A 14210-nucleotide genomic window follows, 5' to 3' on the forward strand; every position below is an offset into this window, starting at 1 on the left:
TCCAACTTTCGGCTTCTAATCCCCACCCCACCCAGGAACGAGCGACAGAAAAACAACACTTGTCTGCCCGAGAAGGCTCCGGGGTTGGGGGGGGGGGGGAGAAAAAGGAAGAAAGGCGACCTCGAAGAGATGAGCTCTCGGCTCAGTTGTCAGCAAACAACACTCCCCCGCTTGTCCATCCGGCGGTCCTCCCAGCCTCCCGGAGACGGACAGACGGACGCACCGACAGTCCCCCCTCGCCATCCACCCCCCGCCCCCGTTCGTCTTTGTTACATCTTTAGCAGCTTTGTGCGTGCGTGTCCTTTCTCCGGTGTCATCGGCTTTACTGCCGAGGGCTGGATGTGTGTTGGGGGAAGGGGGGCGCGGGCCGAGCAGGCGACAGGGGTCGCCCAAGTGGTTGAGGAAGAAAGAGCCGGGCGCCGAGGAGGAGCAGGGGCCCCTAAACTTACTTTTGTTTTCTTTCTCGATCTGCTCCAGGTAGCTGGCGGCCTCGAGCAGAATCTGCACGTTCTGCAGAAAAGTGTTGATGTGCTTCTCCATCGAGTTCTCGCTGGTGTTGAAAATGTCCGAGAAGGGGCACCTGAGCTTGGCCCCCGCGGGCTCCTCGGGCTGGGCCGGGGTCTGGGGCGCGGCCACCGCCGGGGGCGCGGCGGGGGCCAGCCCCGCGCCCTCACAGCGCGCTTCCTTGCGCGGCCGCCCGCGTTTGCCCATGGAGGAACCGGGGTCCGCCGAGCTCGTCCTCTTTTGGGGCTGCGCGGCCCCGCCGAGCTCCGGTCCCTGGAGAAGACCCGGCTGGCCGGAGCGGAGGAGGCGCCGAGGCGAGGAGGCGACCTGACTTCCCGAGCCTCGCTGCGTGCAGTTGTGTGTGTGAGTGTGTGTGAGTGTGTGTCTGTCTCGCAGTGGGTCTGTGTGTATGGGAGATTGAATGAACCTACAGGACAGACGGAGGCGCTCTGGCGCCTGGGTCCTAGTGCGAGCCTGTCACCATCGGACCGGTCAAAATAAAAGGTGGAGAAAAGCGAGACAGGGACGCCCTCTGCCCGTCCCTGCACCCTTCCCCGCCTCTCCCCAAATCTTACCTCAGAGCAGAGCACTGTATTTTAACACAAATGGAAAAAATACTCGATGCCTCCGAGTGCACCTGCAGGAAAACAAACTAGTGAGCTATTTTTTTTCTTCACATAAAAATAATACCTGGTAAAGGGTCCAGGACAATGCCTCGCACATAGTGAGTGGATCCCCAATAAATGGCAGCTGGTATGACTTTTTTAAAAAATAAAAGCCCAATCCAAAAAACCCATCATATGTAGCCTGGAGTTTCCTCCCCCCCGGTTCACACACCCCTACACACAGACAGGCATAGGCATGTGCCTTCACCGGGTCAAATGAAATCCCCAAGCCACCAAATCCCAGTTACAAATTTACTCAACTCGTTCTTTCTCCCTTCAAATGCAAAGCTATTTTCCAGGAAGGGGAGGAGATGTAAGCATCTCTCTCCACACTCCTCTTCCCGGCCTTGGTCCAGCTGTGCAAAGCTCACACTAGGGTGCCTCCACACCTGGCACCCTTTTATTTGACAGAGCCGCAGAAAAATGGCAGCCCAGGACCGACCCCCACCCCACCCCAGCTGAACTCCACCTTTTGGCTCTGAAGACTGAAGTCGAAGTCGAAGATGTTGTCTTTGCTGCTGCTGCTGCTGCTGCTGCTGCTGCTGTCACCCACCCACTCAGGGTCTGCCGGAACCATGGATGCTTTCCAGGCCTGGGAGGTACAGTGGGAGTCAGAGGGATAGTTGAAGGCCATTGGGGAGTGTCACAGAGAAGAGTTCAAGTCCAGCTCTGAAGCACATAGACTGTGTGAGTTTGGGCAAGTCCCCCAACCTCTCTTGGCCTGTTCCCCATCCATGAAACTCCAATAAGATTCTTGTGCTGATTAAATCATATCTGCACTTAGCACACTACCTGGCCCCTAGTAAGATCTTTTTCTTTCAATCCAGACCCAGATGAGAACCTGGGTCCCCTACTTGTATCTAAGAGGTGGAGGGAACAAGCTACAGGAAACAAGACTGTTGTGCACTTTGTTGGAAAACATCTCTGCAACAAACCCATCCAAATATTGTCACCTTGCAAAGCCAACTGGAAATCCCCCCCCCCTCCAGCCCCCCCACCCGCTGCCAGGGAACCACTTAGGCAGAAGACACATGGAATACTGCCCCCTGCAGTTGAGCCACCCAGCCACCCTAAAACTCAGAGTGGCCTCACACACATTTGTCCAGAAGACTCTTACTGGAAATGGAAACTTTTTTTAAAAAAAGAGAGAAAGTACATTTCTTTGTAAAACATTCGCTAAAGTCTTGTGTACTTTTAGAATATAATAACCTGTTGCTGAGATGACGGCACCAATCAGTGGCATTTTAATTTTTTCTAACGTTGATTCATTTTTGAGAGAGACAGAGCGTGAGCGGGGGAGGGGCATGGAGAGAGAGGGAGACACAGGATCTGAAGCAGGCTCCAGGCTCTGAGCTGTCAGCACAGACCCTGACGGGCGCTCGAACCCACAAACCACAGATTATGACTTGAGCTGAAGTGGGACGTTTAACTGACCGAGCCACCCAGGCGCCCCGGTAATTGGCATTTTAAAGCAAATGTATTCACATTTCCAATTCACATTTGGATACAATCATACTACACATACTGTCCGTTCATTTTTCATCCTGTGACAAATTTTGCATGATTGGTCTTTGCATCCTTTAGCTAGGGGAGAGTAGAAGCTCCTAGGAGCTGTGAAATAAAAGTTCACCTTCCATGATCAGACTGACTACTGACTTTTTGTTCCTGCTGGGACCACAACCTGAGTCGCTCATGTTTAAAAGTCCCTAAGTGTCTGAGGACTTTAGGAAGGTATATTTTCAAACAGCTTTTATCTAATGCCATTTTGCAAAACTTGGCACGTGTGTAAGACAGCCCCGATCTCCCTTGCCCCAGTTGAAAGATGATAGTGAGACAATGAACCAGCTAAGCCCCAAGAAAACCTTAGTCTCTAATTCCCCAGTGGGTGCCAAATGCGTACATATGCAGTGCTGTGACCTACATGTCTGTCTACCCACACCCACCGAGGTAGGCACACCCCACACATGAGTGCCTGGGCGGGGGTAGGGTGTTTTGTAATTATTTATTTATCCCTGTTTCATCTCTCATAGGTCTGCGAGCTTCAGAAAGCCCAGTGGGAATCTTCAAGCTGGGCCACGGATCTGACCAAAGCCAAAATAAACAATGGCTTGAAGAAAATCTACAAAAAAGTGCTGATTTGCACTATTCCCACAGTCCGCCACAGCCCCCACCATCATTCCCATGGAAAACACCACTGCTGGTGCCAAATCAAGTTTCCCCCCCTTCATAGGGGCATTGTTTTTTGTTATTATGTGAGTTCTTAGCATCAGACAATGGCACCACAAGAGACACAGTGGAGGCAGGAGAAATGCCTTTTTGTTTCACAAAGTCTGTGCTATTGTGCCCCAGACTCTAGCCCACATATAGTACAGTTGCATGTATGCATTTTGGTAACATGTGTGTGGAATGATGAATGTGCCAACCTAAAGCTCCAAGCCCCTTCCTTATTTTTTCCCCCTGAGCCCATCAAGTGTTAAATTGAGAGCATCATACTCCTCTCTCCCTCCTCCCACACTATCCCCCAATTCACAGACTCCTCTAATAACATTGGCCCCCACAGAAAGAGTGGTGTTTCAGGGGTTATATCACAGGACAGGCATCCAGGATGCTGGGTTACAAGCTCAGCTCCATTCCCGATTAGCTTTGCTTCCCAGGAGGAGCTATTCAAGCCCTTTGCACCTCACTTTCTCCGGGGCTTTGACTCCATAAATAAACGGCTTCTTTGGAAACTTGCTGGCAATTTTTGCAGAGAACAGGTAGTGGATGAGAAGGCAGCTGGCCTGACAAAAACATGTGAACCCTTTGAAAGAAAAGTAGTGACTTTTTGCAGTGCCCAGTGAGGCCAGCCAAGATGTGCCCAAAGGCCCAAGATACCTTGGATGCCTATTCAGTCAGGGTCTTGTTTCCCCAAATTTCTGTTTCTTTGTTTGGCCTATTTGCCTGTTGGTAATATTTTTCTGTCAACCTTGTTTGCATTTTAAAGCCCGATCACTCTCTCATGTATTTGCCCCCTTTCCCCCCCCCCCCCAGACATTCTACATTCTCACATCAAAGGAGTTTGTTTTGCTTGTTGATTATGTCTTCAGGTACACAGAGGCCGGTTAATTACTAAGACCCAAGGAGAGTGCCCCCCCCCCCAGCTCCCCATTCTACATGTGGATGGGATGCCCTTTCCTGTCCTGGGCCATTTTGGTTCTCCTAGGTTCCTTAGCCCTACTCTTCCTCTTTATCCATCCTTCCCTCCCTAGACCTTTCTGCCTAAGTCCACTACTCCACCATCTAGCTTTTCCTTGGACCTTGCCAGCATGGCCAGATCAGGTTCTTCCCTGTTCTTTGACCTGTGGTCTTTGTACTTAGGCTTGATAAACACCATCAAGAGATCTCCTGTCCCCAATATTGTCACTCGGGTCCTAATTCCCCAGAGCTTTCCTAGCCAAGTTTTCCTGAGCACCTTTCCCTTTGGAAAGGGATTGTCCAGCAAAGACCTGAGGAGTTGACTTCTTCTTTCCTTGGGAGCCCTCACCTACTAGGAGGTGATGAAGGGAGATGAAGGGAGGAGCCTTCATCTACTAGGAGGGAGAACTGGCTTCAAGGAAAGCCCAGGAGTAGAGGTTTACGGACTGGTTAGACGCAAGCAGAATGACAGGAACAAGGAGAACTGTGTGACTACCTCTCCCACTGGCTCCTGGAACAGCCTTAAAAGTGCTGACCAGGCCTCCATCAACCCCTCCCCATACCCCCACCCCCACCCACACATTCACCAGTGGGTGTAGACAAGGACAGAGGATAAATAGCCTCCACCCTACATTGGAGCTCACCCGGGTGTCACCTGCTCCTGGGGCATTATCTCTGCTCTTCTGGACTCTGCCCTCCCTTCTCCTGGACCTCCAAGCTGCCAGGCTCTTCCTGTCTCAACCAACTCCTGGGCTTCTCCAATGCAACGCCCAGTACTTACAGAGTTCATTAGATTATGAGCTCATTAAGGGCACGGAGCATGCCTTGCTCCCCCTGGCATCCCCAGCCCGTGGCACCTAGCACAGCACATACACGGCACATGACAGGGACTTAAGGCATGAGGGTCAAAGTCATGAATGCTCCTTCCTGCCCGGCTGGAACCTTGGTGCTGGCCCTTCATGGCTTCCTTGCTCCAGCATGGCAAGAAGAGGCATTTGACACTGTCTGCAAAACTATTCCTGAGTCACTCGTATTAAAGTTTAAATATCAAAATACTGTCTGTCAAGAAGCCAGAAACCCACTGAGCCAGATGGTTGAGGTTCCCTTCCCCAAAAGTGCAGAGGTTCAATCACCCTTTCCCCTGTCCTTACTGCTCTATATCTCTTGTGACAAGATGGGTCTCCTCTGTAATAAGATGCTTCTGATGGAAGCATTACCAGATGATGAAAGCAATGGCCTGAGACCAAAGTGGGAGTCATATGGAGCTTTTTTTTTTTTTTCATTGTATTCTCATTGTAGGGTTTCTACTAGCTGAGAGCAGTCCTTCCGGCCCCTATTTTCTTTAACATCCCCATATTTTAAAAAATGCATTCAGGGGCACCTGGGTGGCTCAGTCGGTTAAGCGTCCGACTTCAGCTCAGGTCACGATCTCGCGGTCCGTGAGTTCGAGCCCCACGTCGGGCTCTGGGCTGATGGCTCAGAGCCTGGAGCCTGCTTCCCATTCTGTGTCTCCCTCTCTCTCTGCCCCTCCCCCGTTCATGCTCTGTCTCTCTCTGTCCCAAAAATAAATAAACATTAAAAAAAATTAAAAAATAAAAAATAAAAAATGCATTCAGCAAAGATTCGAAATTCACGTACATTAAGGTACCAAAAAGGATCTTCCTTCTGATTATTAGCTGGTTGAACTTGTGTAATTTGTTTAACCTTTTAGAACCTCAGTATTTTCACGTGCTCAATGGGAAGAACAATGTTTACCTTGCTGATGGGATATATATAAAGGGACTTTGGAAACTGTTAGGTGCTGTGCACATGTCAGCATAGTATTAGTCTCAAGAGTCCTGGAAGATTTTCAGGGAAAACAAAACCAGTGACCAAAAGATGGGAGAAAGAGATACAAGCCCAGGGTTTTGGGCCAGCTCTTCCGCTGCATGACCAGGTAATTTTGGGTAAAAATCCCATCATTTGCTGCATCTGTGTCCTCTCCTCTGAAGGGTGAGTTCTGTGGCACCGTCTTCCGCTCTTCCCCATTCCAAGAAGCATCATTAATTCATCTCCTCCAGGTTCATTAATGCTGGGATGCTACTGGGATCCTACTGGGATCTACTGGGATGCTACTGCCTGTTTGGGTCAGCAGGGGAGAACAAGTATGACCACACTAAGCTAGTAAAATTCTAGCCCAAAGCAAAGAAACTGGAATCTTGGATATCCCAATCTGCCTTATCTCTGAGAAAAGCCTGCTTCCCACTGTTTTTTGTTTCTTGGTTTTTTGTTTGCTTTGTTTTTTTGTTTTGAAAACAAATCAACAAAAAGTCAGAGGAGCCCCTTTCTGTCTTCAATGAGGTCTGAAGGCCCAGGACCCCGGTCTGTGAAACACTGGACTCAGTAATCAGGGAGGCAGCCCCCCCCCCACCCCCACACTGAAGAAGATACAAGATCTACAGAAGGAAGCAGCCCAGAATGGTGCTGCTTTTAGTTTCTGAACTTCTGCCCGGATACCTGCCCACTACTCACCCCTTCTTTCCTTCTGAAGCCTATTTTCTCTTTCTCCCTTTTCCATCTCTCCTATCTGAGGCTTGCAAGTTGCCCTCTCTCTTTCCTGCTCCAGAACTCAGTTCTCATGGGTGAAAAGGTTGATGAGCAAAGGAGTGGGTACATTTATCAGGGATAATGAATATATGAGCACATACTTAACATGCAGATTAATTCATTCCATCAGAAGACATAGTCTTCCATATGTCAGGCTTGTTCTGGTTATAGGGACTCAGCAGTGAGGAAAGGGCCAAAACCTCTACCCACACGGGACTCATCTCTTACCCCAGGTATAAATATAGAAGACATAGGACCAGTCGTACATATACAGATATACATATAGTCACATACATGCACGCAGAGACAGGCCTCTTTACTCCTGTGTCTTTCAGAAAATGAAATGTAAACCTTAAGGTGGAGCCAGAATATGGGATTCATACCGAGAGACTATTACATCCTCTTACACATCAAAGAAACAGTCGTAAACGAGAGTGAGGACGGGTTTACCTTCATATCTCCCTTTCTCTAGCTTCTTGCTTACGTTGGACATTCATTTTTGTTTGCGTACAAATGAACCTTTGCATGTTTCCACATAGTAAGAATACTGCATTATGTCTCAGAAAAGTTAATTTTTTTTTTAAATTTTATGTCATCCTATTTCAGAGTTCTGAAGCTCTCGCAGATATGTGTGGCCTGCCAAAGAGTCACGTCAAAACAGCTGTCTAAAATTATAACCTACCTGGAAAAGTCAGAAATGTAATCAGAGGCTATTTCCATATAACTACACCCTAAAAACACCCATCCTAGACAGGCTAGCACAGGAGAATGACATGTTGGTATACAGTTGCCAGAATCTGTCTTAGACTTTTGATACTTAATTGCATCATTGTTAAAGTCGAATTGAGTAGAATATCCCCAGCAGAAACACTGGAATTGGGAAATTGGTCTGCATTTCCTGTGTCCTTAAAATTTTTTTTTAATATTTATTTTATTTTTGAGAGAGGGAGAGAGAGACAGAACGTGAGTGGGGGAGGGGCAGAGAGAGAGGGAGACACAAAATCTGAAGAAGGGCTTCCAGCCGTCAGCACAGAGCCTGACGCGGGGCTCAAACCCACGACACGGGAGATCATGACCTGAGGTGAAGTCGGACGTTTCACTGACCGAGCCACCCAGGCATTTCCTGTGTACTTTTTAAAGCCTTGGAAGAACTGGGCTCTATCAATTCTTAGGCTGAATTGATGTTAAGGGAAATGTTTTCTCATCCCATTAGTTTTAATTTTACATCCTTTGGGCATGAGGGCTTTTGAGTTTATTATAAAACATGTGATGTAGTCCCAGAGTATCTTAGAGACACGGTAGGCACAAGAGCTAGTATTCATAGAATGCTTGTAACATTCCAGGCCCCATTCTCCAACCACAATTTTATTTCAGCTTCGCAGTCATTCCATGAGCTATTATTCTCACCCCCATGTGACAGGTGAAGACATGGAGACTGGGGAAAAATAAGTGCCTTGCCCCAGATGGCGCAGCTAGCAAGTGGCAGAGCTGGGCACTCCAAGGCCTCCAGCCTGGCACAGCGGAACATCCCTTCCTCCTGTTCATAACCCGCTTACCTTCATTCAGTTCGGTCCAGCCGCACGTTTGGCGGGTATGAGTTTATGCGGTCTTGCTAATTGGGTTTACGTGCATTGCAAGGGTGCTTGTTCCAATTCCTTATTCGATTATAGACTGAAAATTTCTCCAATAGAGGAAACTTGGGTCCTCCCTTCCCAGGCTATGAGTTCTTCCAGAGCCTCTGTGGTGTCTCCAGCAGGGCCTAACAAATGCCATGCCCAGAAAACCTGTTCAGTAGACATTGTTTGAAAACTGGAGCTCAGCACGCGGGACCAACTCAGAAAATAGAAAAGTACCTTCCGTGTCATTTATCAGACATCACCAATCTACCGTGACACCAAGTGCCTCTCATGGTCTGTCCTTCCTTTTACACAATTAACTCCACGGCTGAGGTAGAGGACACACAGAAGGTGCTGAGAAACCACATGTATCTGCTGCCTTGGCCAAAGGTTGTGAAGCTGGGAACAACATGTAGTGCATTTGGAAAGACTGTTGGTCACATACGACGGAGGGTCTCAGCCTGTGCCCGTAGGGATGGGATCGCCAGATTTATCAAATGCAAATGCAAGACGCCCAGTTAAATTTGAATTTCAGGTAAACAAGGAATAATGTTTTAGTATAAGTATGACCCTTGTAATATTTGGGACGTACTTAGGCTAAAAATTTTTTGTTGTCCATCTGATATTCAAATTTAAATGATCATCCTGTATTTATCTGGCAACTTTAGTTTGGGAGATGAAGTGCGATTAAATTAGAATCTCTGGGGGCGCCTGGGTGGCGTAGTCGGTTAAGCGTCCGACTTCAGCCAGGTCACGATCTCGCGGTCCGTGAGTTCGAGCCCCGCGTCAGGCTATGGGCTGATGGCTCCGAGCCTGGAGCCTGTTTCCGATTCTGTGTCTCCTTCTCTCTCTGCCCCTCCCCTGCTCGTGCTCTGTCTCTCTCTGTCCCAAAAATAAATAAACATTGAAAAAAAAAATTAAAAAAAAATAAAATTATAAATTAGAATCTCTGGAATACTCACTTCATAAGGTTATTACGAGGATCCAATGGATTAATGCCTGTAAAGAGCTTAGCACGGTGCCTAGCATGGACGACACATTCAATAAGTAGCTGTTATTATTATTTCATCGCTGCTACCTCTCCCAGATCTCCCCTGCAGATCTTCCTCTCCCAAGGCTTGGCAGTAAAATAGACAACATGGGTGGGGCAGCAGTACAACCTGGAGCCCCCCCCCCCCGAAGAGTCCCTCCGTTGGACAGAACGTGGGCTCAGACCTCCTTGTTCTCACCTTTCTGTCTTTGAGCCCTTGACCAAGTCTTGTAAAGTAAGATGACTCATAGTACAAAGGAAATGGACTAAATTCCAGTTGTGACTCTGTCACTAACCGGTCATGATCTTAGGCAGGTCATTGCACTTCTCTGGGCTAAATTTCTTTACCTATAAAATGGATATAGGGCAGACGGTCACTTCTATTCATAATACTCTGTGATCAGCTCACTTGTAGAAATTCTGGCCTTGACGCCACAGACGCTCTCCCCAGAGAACTGATTCTTTTTCCACCTATTCCCAGGGCTATAAAGTGGAACATCAGTGTTCATGCAGGGTGGAGAGCTTTGAGACTTTTGGGTTTCCTATCTTCCCTTCAGGTAAGTATACTCTTCTGTTTTGCTAAAAAGTGCAACATACCCTCCCCTTTAAGTTATGTTTTCCCTTCAAAGAATGGAAGGAAATTTTTGCTTTCACCTTATCTTTTTTCCTTACTTAAGGTAACCAACACTGACCATTGCCATAATCCCTGGGTGCAAATGCAATTGAAATGTGAAGGGGCCATTTTGAGGGTGTCATTCAAAAGCTGAAGGTTCCCACCCCCAAACTGGAACACCCTGGATACACCTGTTCTTTTTCTCTAAGGTAATCCTTTCTTAATCCTTTTCCAAATTTCACCTGCCATTGAGAGTCCACCGCTGTTGCCATTTTTGAAGGACAAACCTGTTTTTCAAGTAATAATTGCATTGACCATCTGTCTCCATTAGCCATATTGTGCCCCCCATCTTCCTCCAAACCCCTAAATGACTGAAATAACAGTGCAATAAAAGAGTCTAGTTGCAACAGACAGCATTTTATCCATGTGTGTTCAATATGAGGGTGGACCTAAGAGCAAACCAAGTAGCAGTAGAAAAATCTTCTTTGGTTTTCAGAAGTTTTCCCGCCACACTTAGGGCTCAGAGCTGGAGAAAGAGCTGTCACCTCCAATGAAGAAAATCATTTTATTAGTGTGGATCCCAAGAAGGGGCTGTGCTGTTTTTTTACAAGGGGACATAACTGGGTAACACTCATACTGATGGATATTCTGAGAATGTGCCCCTTTCCATTAGGGCTTGAAATAAAGTCCTAATCAAAGTGGTCATGAACTCCTTTTGAAGCTGCACAGGAAATCTCTGGGAAACACAGTTAAAAAAAACACAGTTAAAAAAAAAACACGTGCTAGTTCAAAGGAAACTCCTCCTTTATTAATAATATTCAGAGATTTGTTCCTAATTTGGTTTTGGTAACTTGCTGTGCAGAAAGAAAGAAAATGGAAATTTGGTCAATATCTCTCAGAAATCAAACCCAAAATGTTGGGGGAAGGAGGTTGCAGGTAATTAATTTGGAGGGGGGCACATTGTCAGCCACCAGAGTTTTTGCATGGTAAAGCAAGACCCAACAGCTAGTCATGTTGGGGGTTTTAGGACATCCATCTTGGATGTAAAACTATCTCCACTTCCCCCCTCTTTGAACTATCAAGACTTAACACCCTTTGATGGGGTTAATATTACTGTGATGACAGATTTACCTAGAGAGGATCCTTACATGGTTTAGGCACAATTATCTCCCTGGAAAGATGGGCCCAAAATATGTCATGGAGGTATTCCATTAGCAAAGGACTCTGATCACCTAAAAATGCTGGTGAGTTAAGCCAAAAGTTAGCATGATACTGAAATTTCAATGGGTTTTTGCTTTGGTTAGGAGGTACAAGTAAAAACTTGGGGTGGGGGAAAGAACTTCCACTTCTAGGAAGATGGGGTAGACATACTTTATTCTTTCTACTAAGCACAACAAAGAACCTTGAACATTATATATAAAACAAACATAAGACAACTCTTAGAGGAGGAGAGAGGAAGGCACAATGGCTAGGCATCTCAGGATTCAAGGAACAACACCATGGTGAGCTCTCTGGGCTTTAGTTTTACTTTATTTACCTTAGTCTTGGAGCTAAAGAAGGCAGCAACCTGGAACACCAGGTGCACACAGAAAAAGGCCAAACAAAAGTCTGTTCTCTGGAACCAAAGGACCAGGAAAAGGGCATCCTGGCAAGACAAAAAAACTTTTAGGTAATAACCACTCTGCTTCAGCCAAATACCACAGTAAAACTGTAACCCACCCACACCCACACAAGTAAAGGCCAAATGGGGAGAATAAACTTTTACTCCAGCCATGTTGTAACAAGGCTCCCCGATACCCACTTCCAGAGTGATGTCAGAGAAGACGGAGTATGGAGCTAGGGACGTCATCCCTACGGGCGTTAATGAAGGCCCTGCAGTCTTAGTGCAGACCACATAGGGAACTCTCACCCTTGCACAGCTTGACAATGTGCCCTTCTCCTCAGGCACCAGTGGAGGCTAAAAGGGTTACCTGGACTCTATCTCTACCTACCAGTAACAAGGCAGCACCTCTCTTCTCCTGCCATAGTCACTGGAAGCCACATGAAGCAGATGGTTTAAATAAGGTGCAGAGTCTTATAATGTAATATGAAAGTGTCCGGGTTTCAGTAGAAAATCATTTCGAGAAACAGGAAGATCTCAAATCAAATGAAGAAAGGCAATGAATGCCAACACCTAGATATGATGGAAATATGATTCCGTCAACAATTACAAACATGTCTGAAACGAATGAAAAAACAGAAAGTCTCAGCAAAGAAATGAAAGATCTAAAGAAAAACCAAATGGGAGATTTAGAACTGAAAAATACAATAATCAAAATAAAAAACTTAGTGGATGGGCTTTACAGCAGAATGGAGGGGACAGAAGAAATAATACATGGACTGAAGGCAGAACAATAGAAATTACCCAGTCTGAACAATTGAGAGAAAAAAGACTGAAAAACCAAAAACAGCTCCTCAAGAACACATAGGACTATAGCAATAAATCTAATGTTCATCTCACCGGAGTCCCAGAAGGAGAGGGAAAAAAGACTAAAAAAATACTTGAAAAAATAATGATGGAGAACTTCTGAAATTTGCTGAGACATAACTACAAAAAAACCCTGTTTTGTTTTTGTTTTTGTTTTTGTTTTTGTTTTTGACAGAGAGAGAGGGAGAAAGAGAGAGAGAGAATGAGTGCAGGGATCCCAAGCAGGCTCTGTGCAGTCAGTGCAAAGCCCGACACGGAGCTTGATCCCATGACCCTGGGATCATGACCTGAGCCAAAATCAAGAGCCAGATGCTCAACTGACTGAGCCACCTGGGCACCTGTAAACTATAGTTTTAAGAAGGCGAGGGAATACCAGACAAGATAAATCCAAACAAATCTATGACAAGACACATTGTAATACAATGTCTAGAAATTAAAGACAAAGAAATCTTGAAAGCAGGGGAAAAGGCAGATATAAACAAGATTGTTCTAAAGTTTATGTGGAAAAGAAAATGAATTAAAATAGCTAAAACAATTTTGGAAAAGAAGAATAAAGTGAAAGGACTCAATCTGCTTGATTTCAAGACTTTGTATAAACCCAATCTCACACCACTCACAAAAATTAACTTGAAATAGATTAAAGACTTAAGTGTAAGAGCTGAAACTGTAAAACTCCTAGAAAAAACGTAAGGAGAAAGCTCATTGACTCTTGTCTTGGCAATGGTCTTTTGCACATGACGCTGATAGCACAGGCAACAAAAGCAACAATAAACAAGTAGAACTTGTCAAATTAAAAAGCTTCTACTCAGCAAAGGAAAAAAAATCAACAAAATGAGAAAGCAATCCATGGAATGGGAGAAGATATTTGCAGGTCATATGTATGATAAGGGGCTAATATCTAAAATATATGAGGGGGCACCTGGGTGGCTCAGTCAGTTGAGCGTCTGACTTTGGCTCAGGTCATGATCTCACGGTTCATGAGTTCAAGCCCTGTGTCAGGCTCTGTGCTGACAGCTCAGAGCCTGGAGCCTGCTTAGGATTCTGTGTCTCCCTCTCTCTCTGCTCCTTCCCCACTCATGCTTTGTTTCTCTCTCTCTCTCTCTCTCTCTCTCTCAAAAATAAATAAAAACATTAAAAATTTTTTTTAAATATGAGGAACTCAGACAAATTAATAGCAACCTCCCTCAAATAATCCAATTAAAAATGGAGAAAGAACGTAAATAGACATTTTTCCAAAGAAGATATGCAGACGGCCAACAGGTACACGTAAAGATGCTCAACATCACCAATCATAGGAGAAATGCAAGTCAAAAACCATGATGAGATATCACATCACACCTGTTAATATGGTTGATCAGAAAGATGACAAGTGCCAGTGAGGACATGCAGAAAAGGGAAGCTTTGTGCACAGTTGGTGAGACAGGAAATGGATGCAGCCACTATAAAATAATAGTATGAAGTTTCCCCAAGAAATTAAAATTTGAACTATCATACACATGATCCAGCAGTCTCACTTCTGGGTACATGTCAGAAGGAAATGACAGCACTAGCTCAA

The 14210-nt window shown here is 45.9% G+C and overlaps 1 protein-coding gene across 1 annotated transcript in view; it reads right to left on the bottom strand.

The window, feature by feature from the left end:
* MXI1 (MAX interactor 1, dimerization protein) overlaps window positions 1–900 on the bottom strand; it is an 82686-nt gene extending 81786 nt beyond the window's left edge. Inside the window, exon 1 of the mRNA XM_030335345.1 lies at window positions 450–900. Coding sequence (XP_030191205.1) covers window positions 450–711 — 262 coding nt within the window. The 5' untranslated portion in view covers window positions 712–900. The remainder of the gene's footprint in view (window positions 1–449) is intronic.
* Window positions 901–14210: the final 13310 nt, after the last annotated feature.

Source organism: Lynx canadensis, chromosome D2 (genome assembly GCF_007474595.2).
Source record: "Lynx canadensis isolate LIC74 chromosome D2, mLynCan4.pri.v2, whole genome shotgun sequence".
NCBI classification, from domain to species: Eukaryota; Metazoa; Chordata; class Mammalia; order Carnivora; family Felidae; genus Lynx; species Lynx canadensis.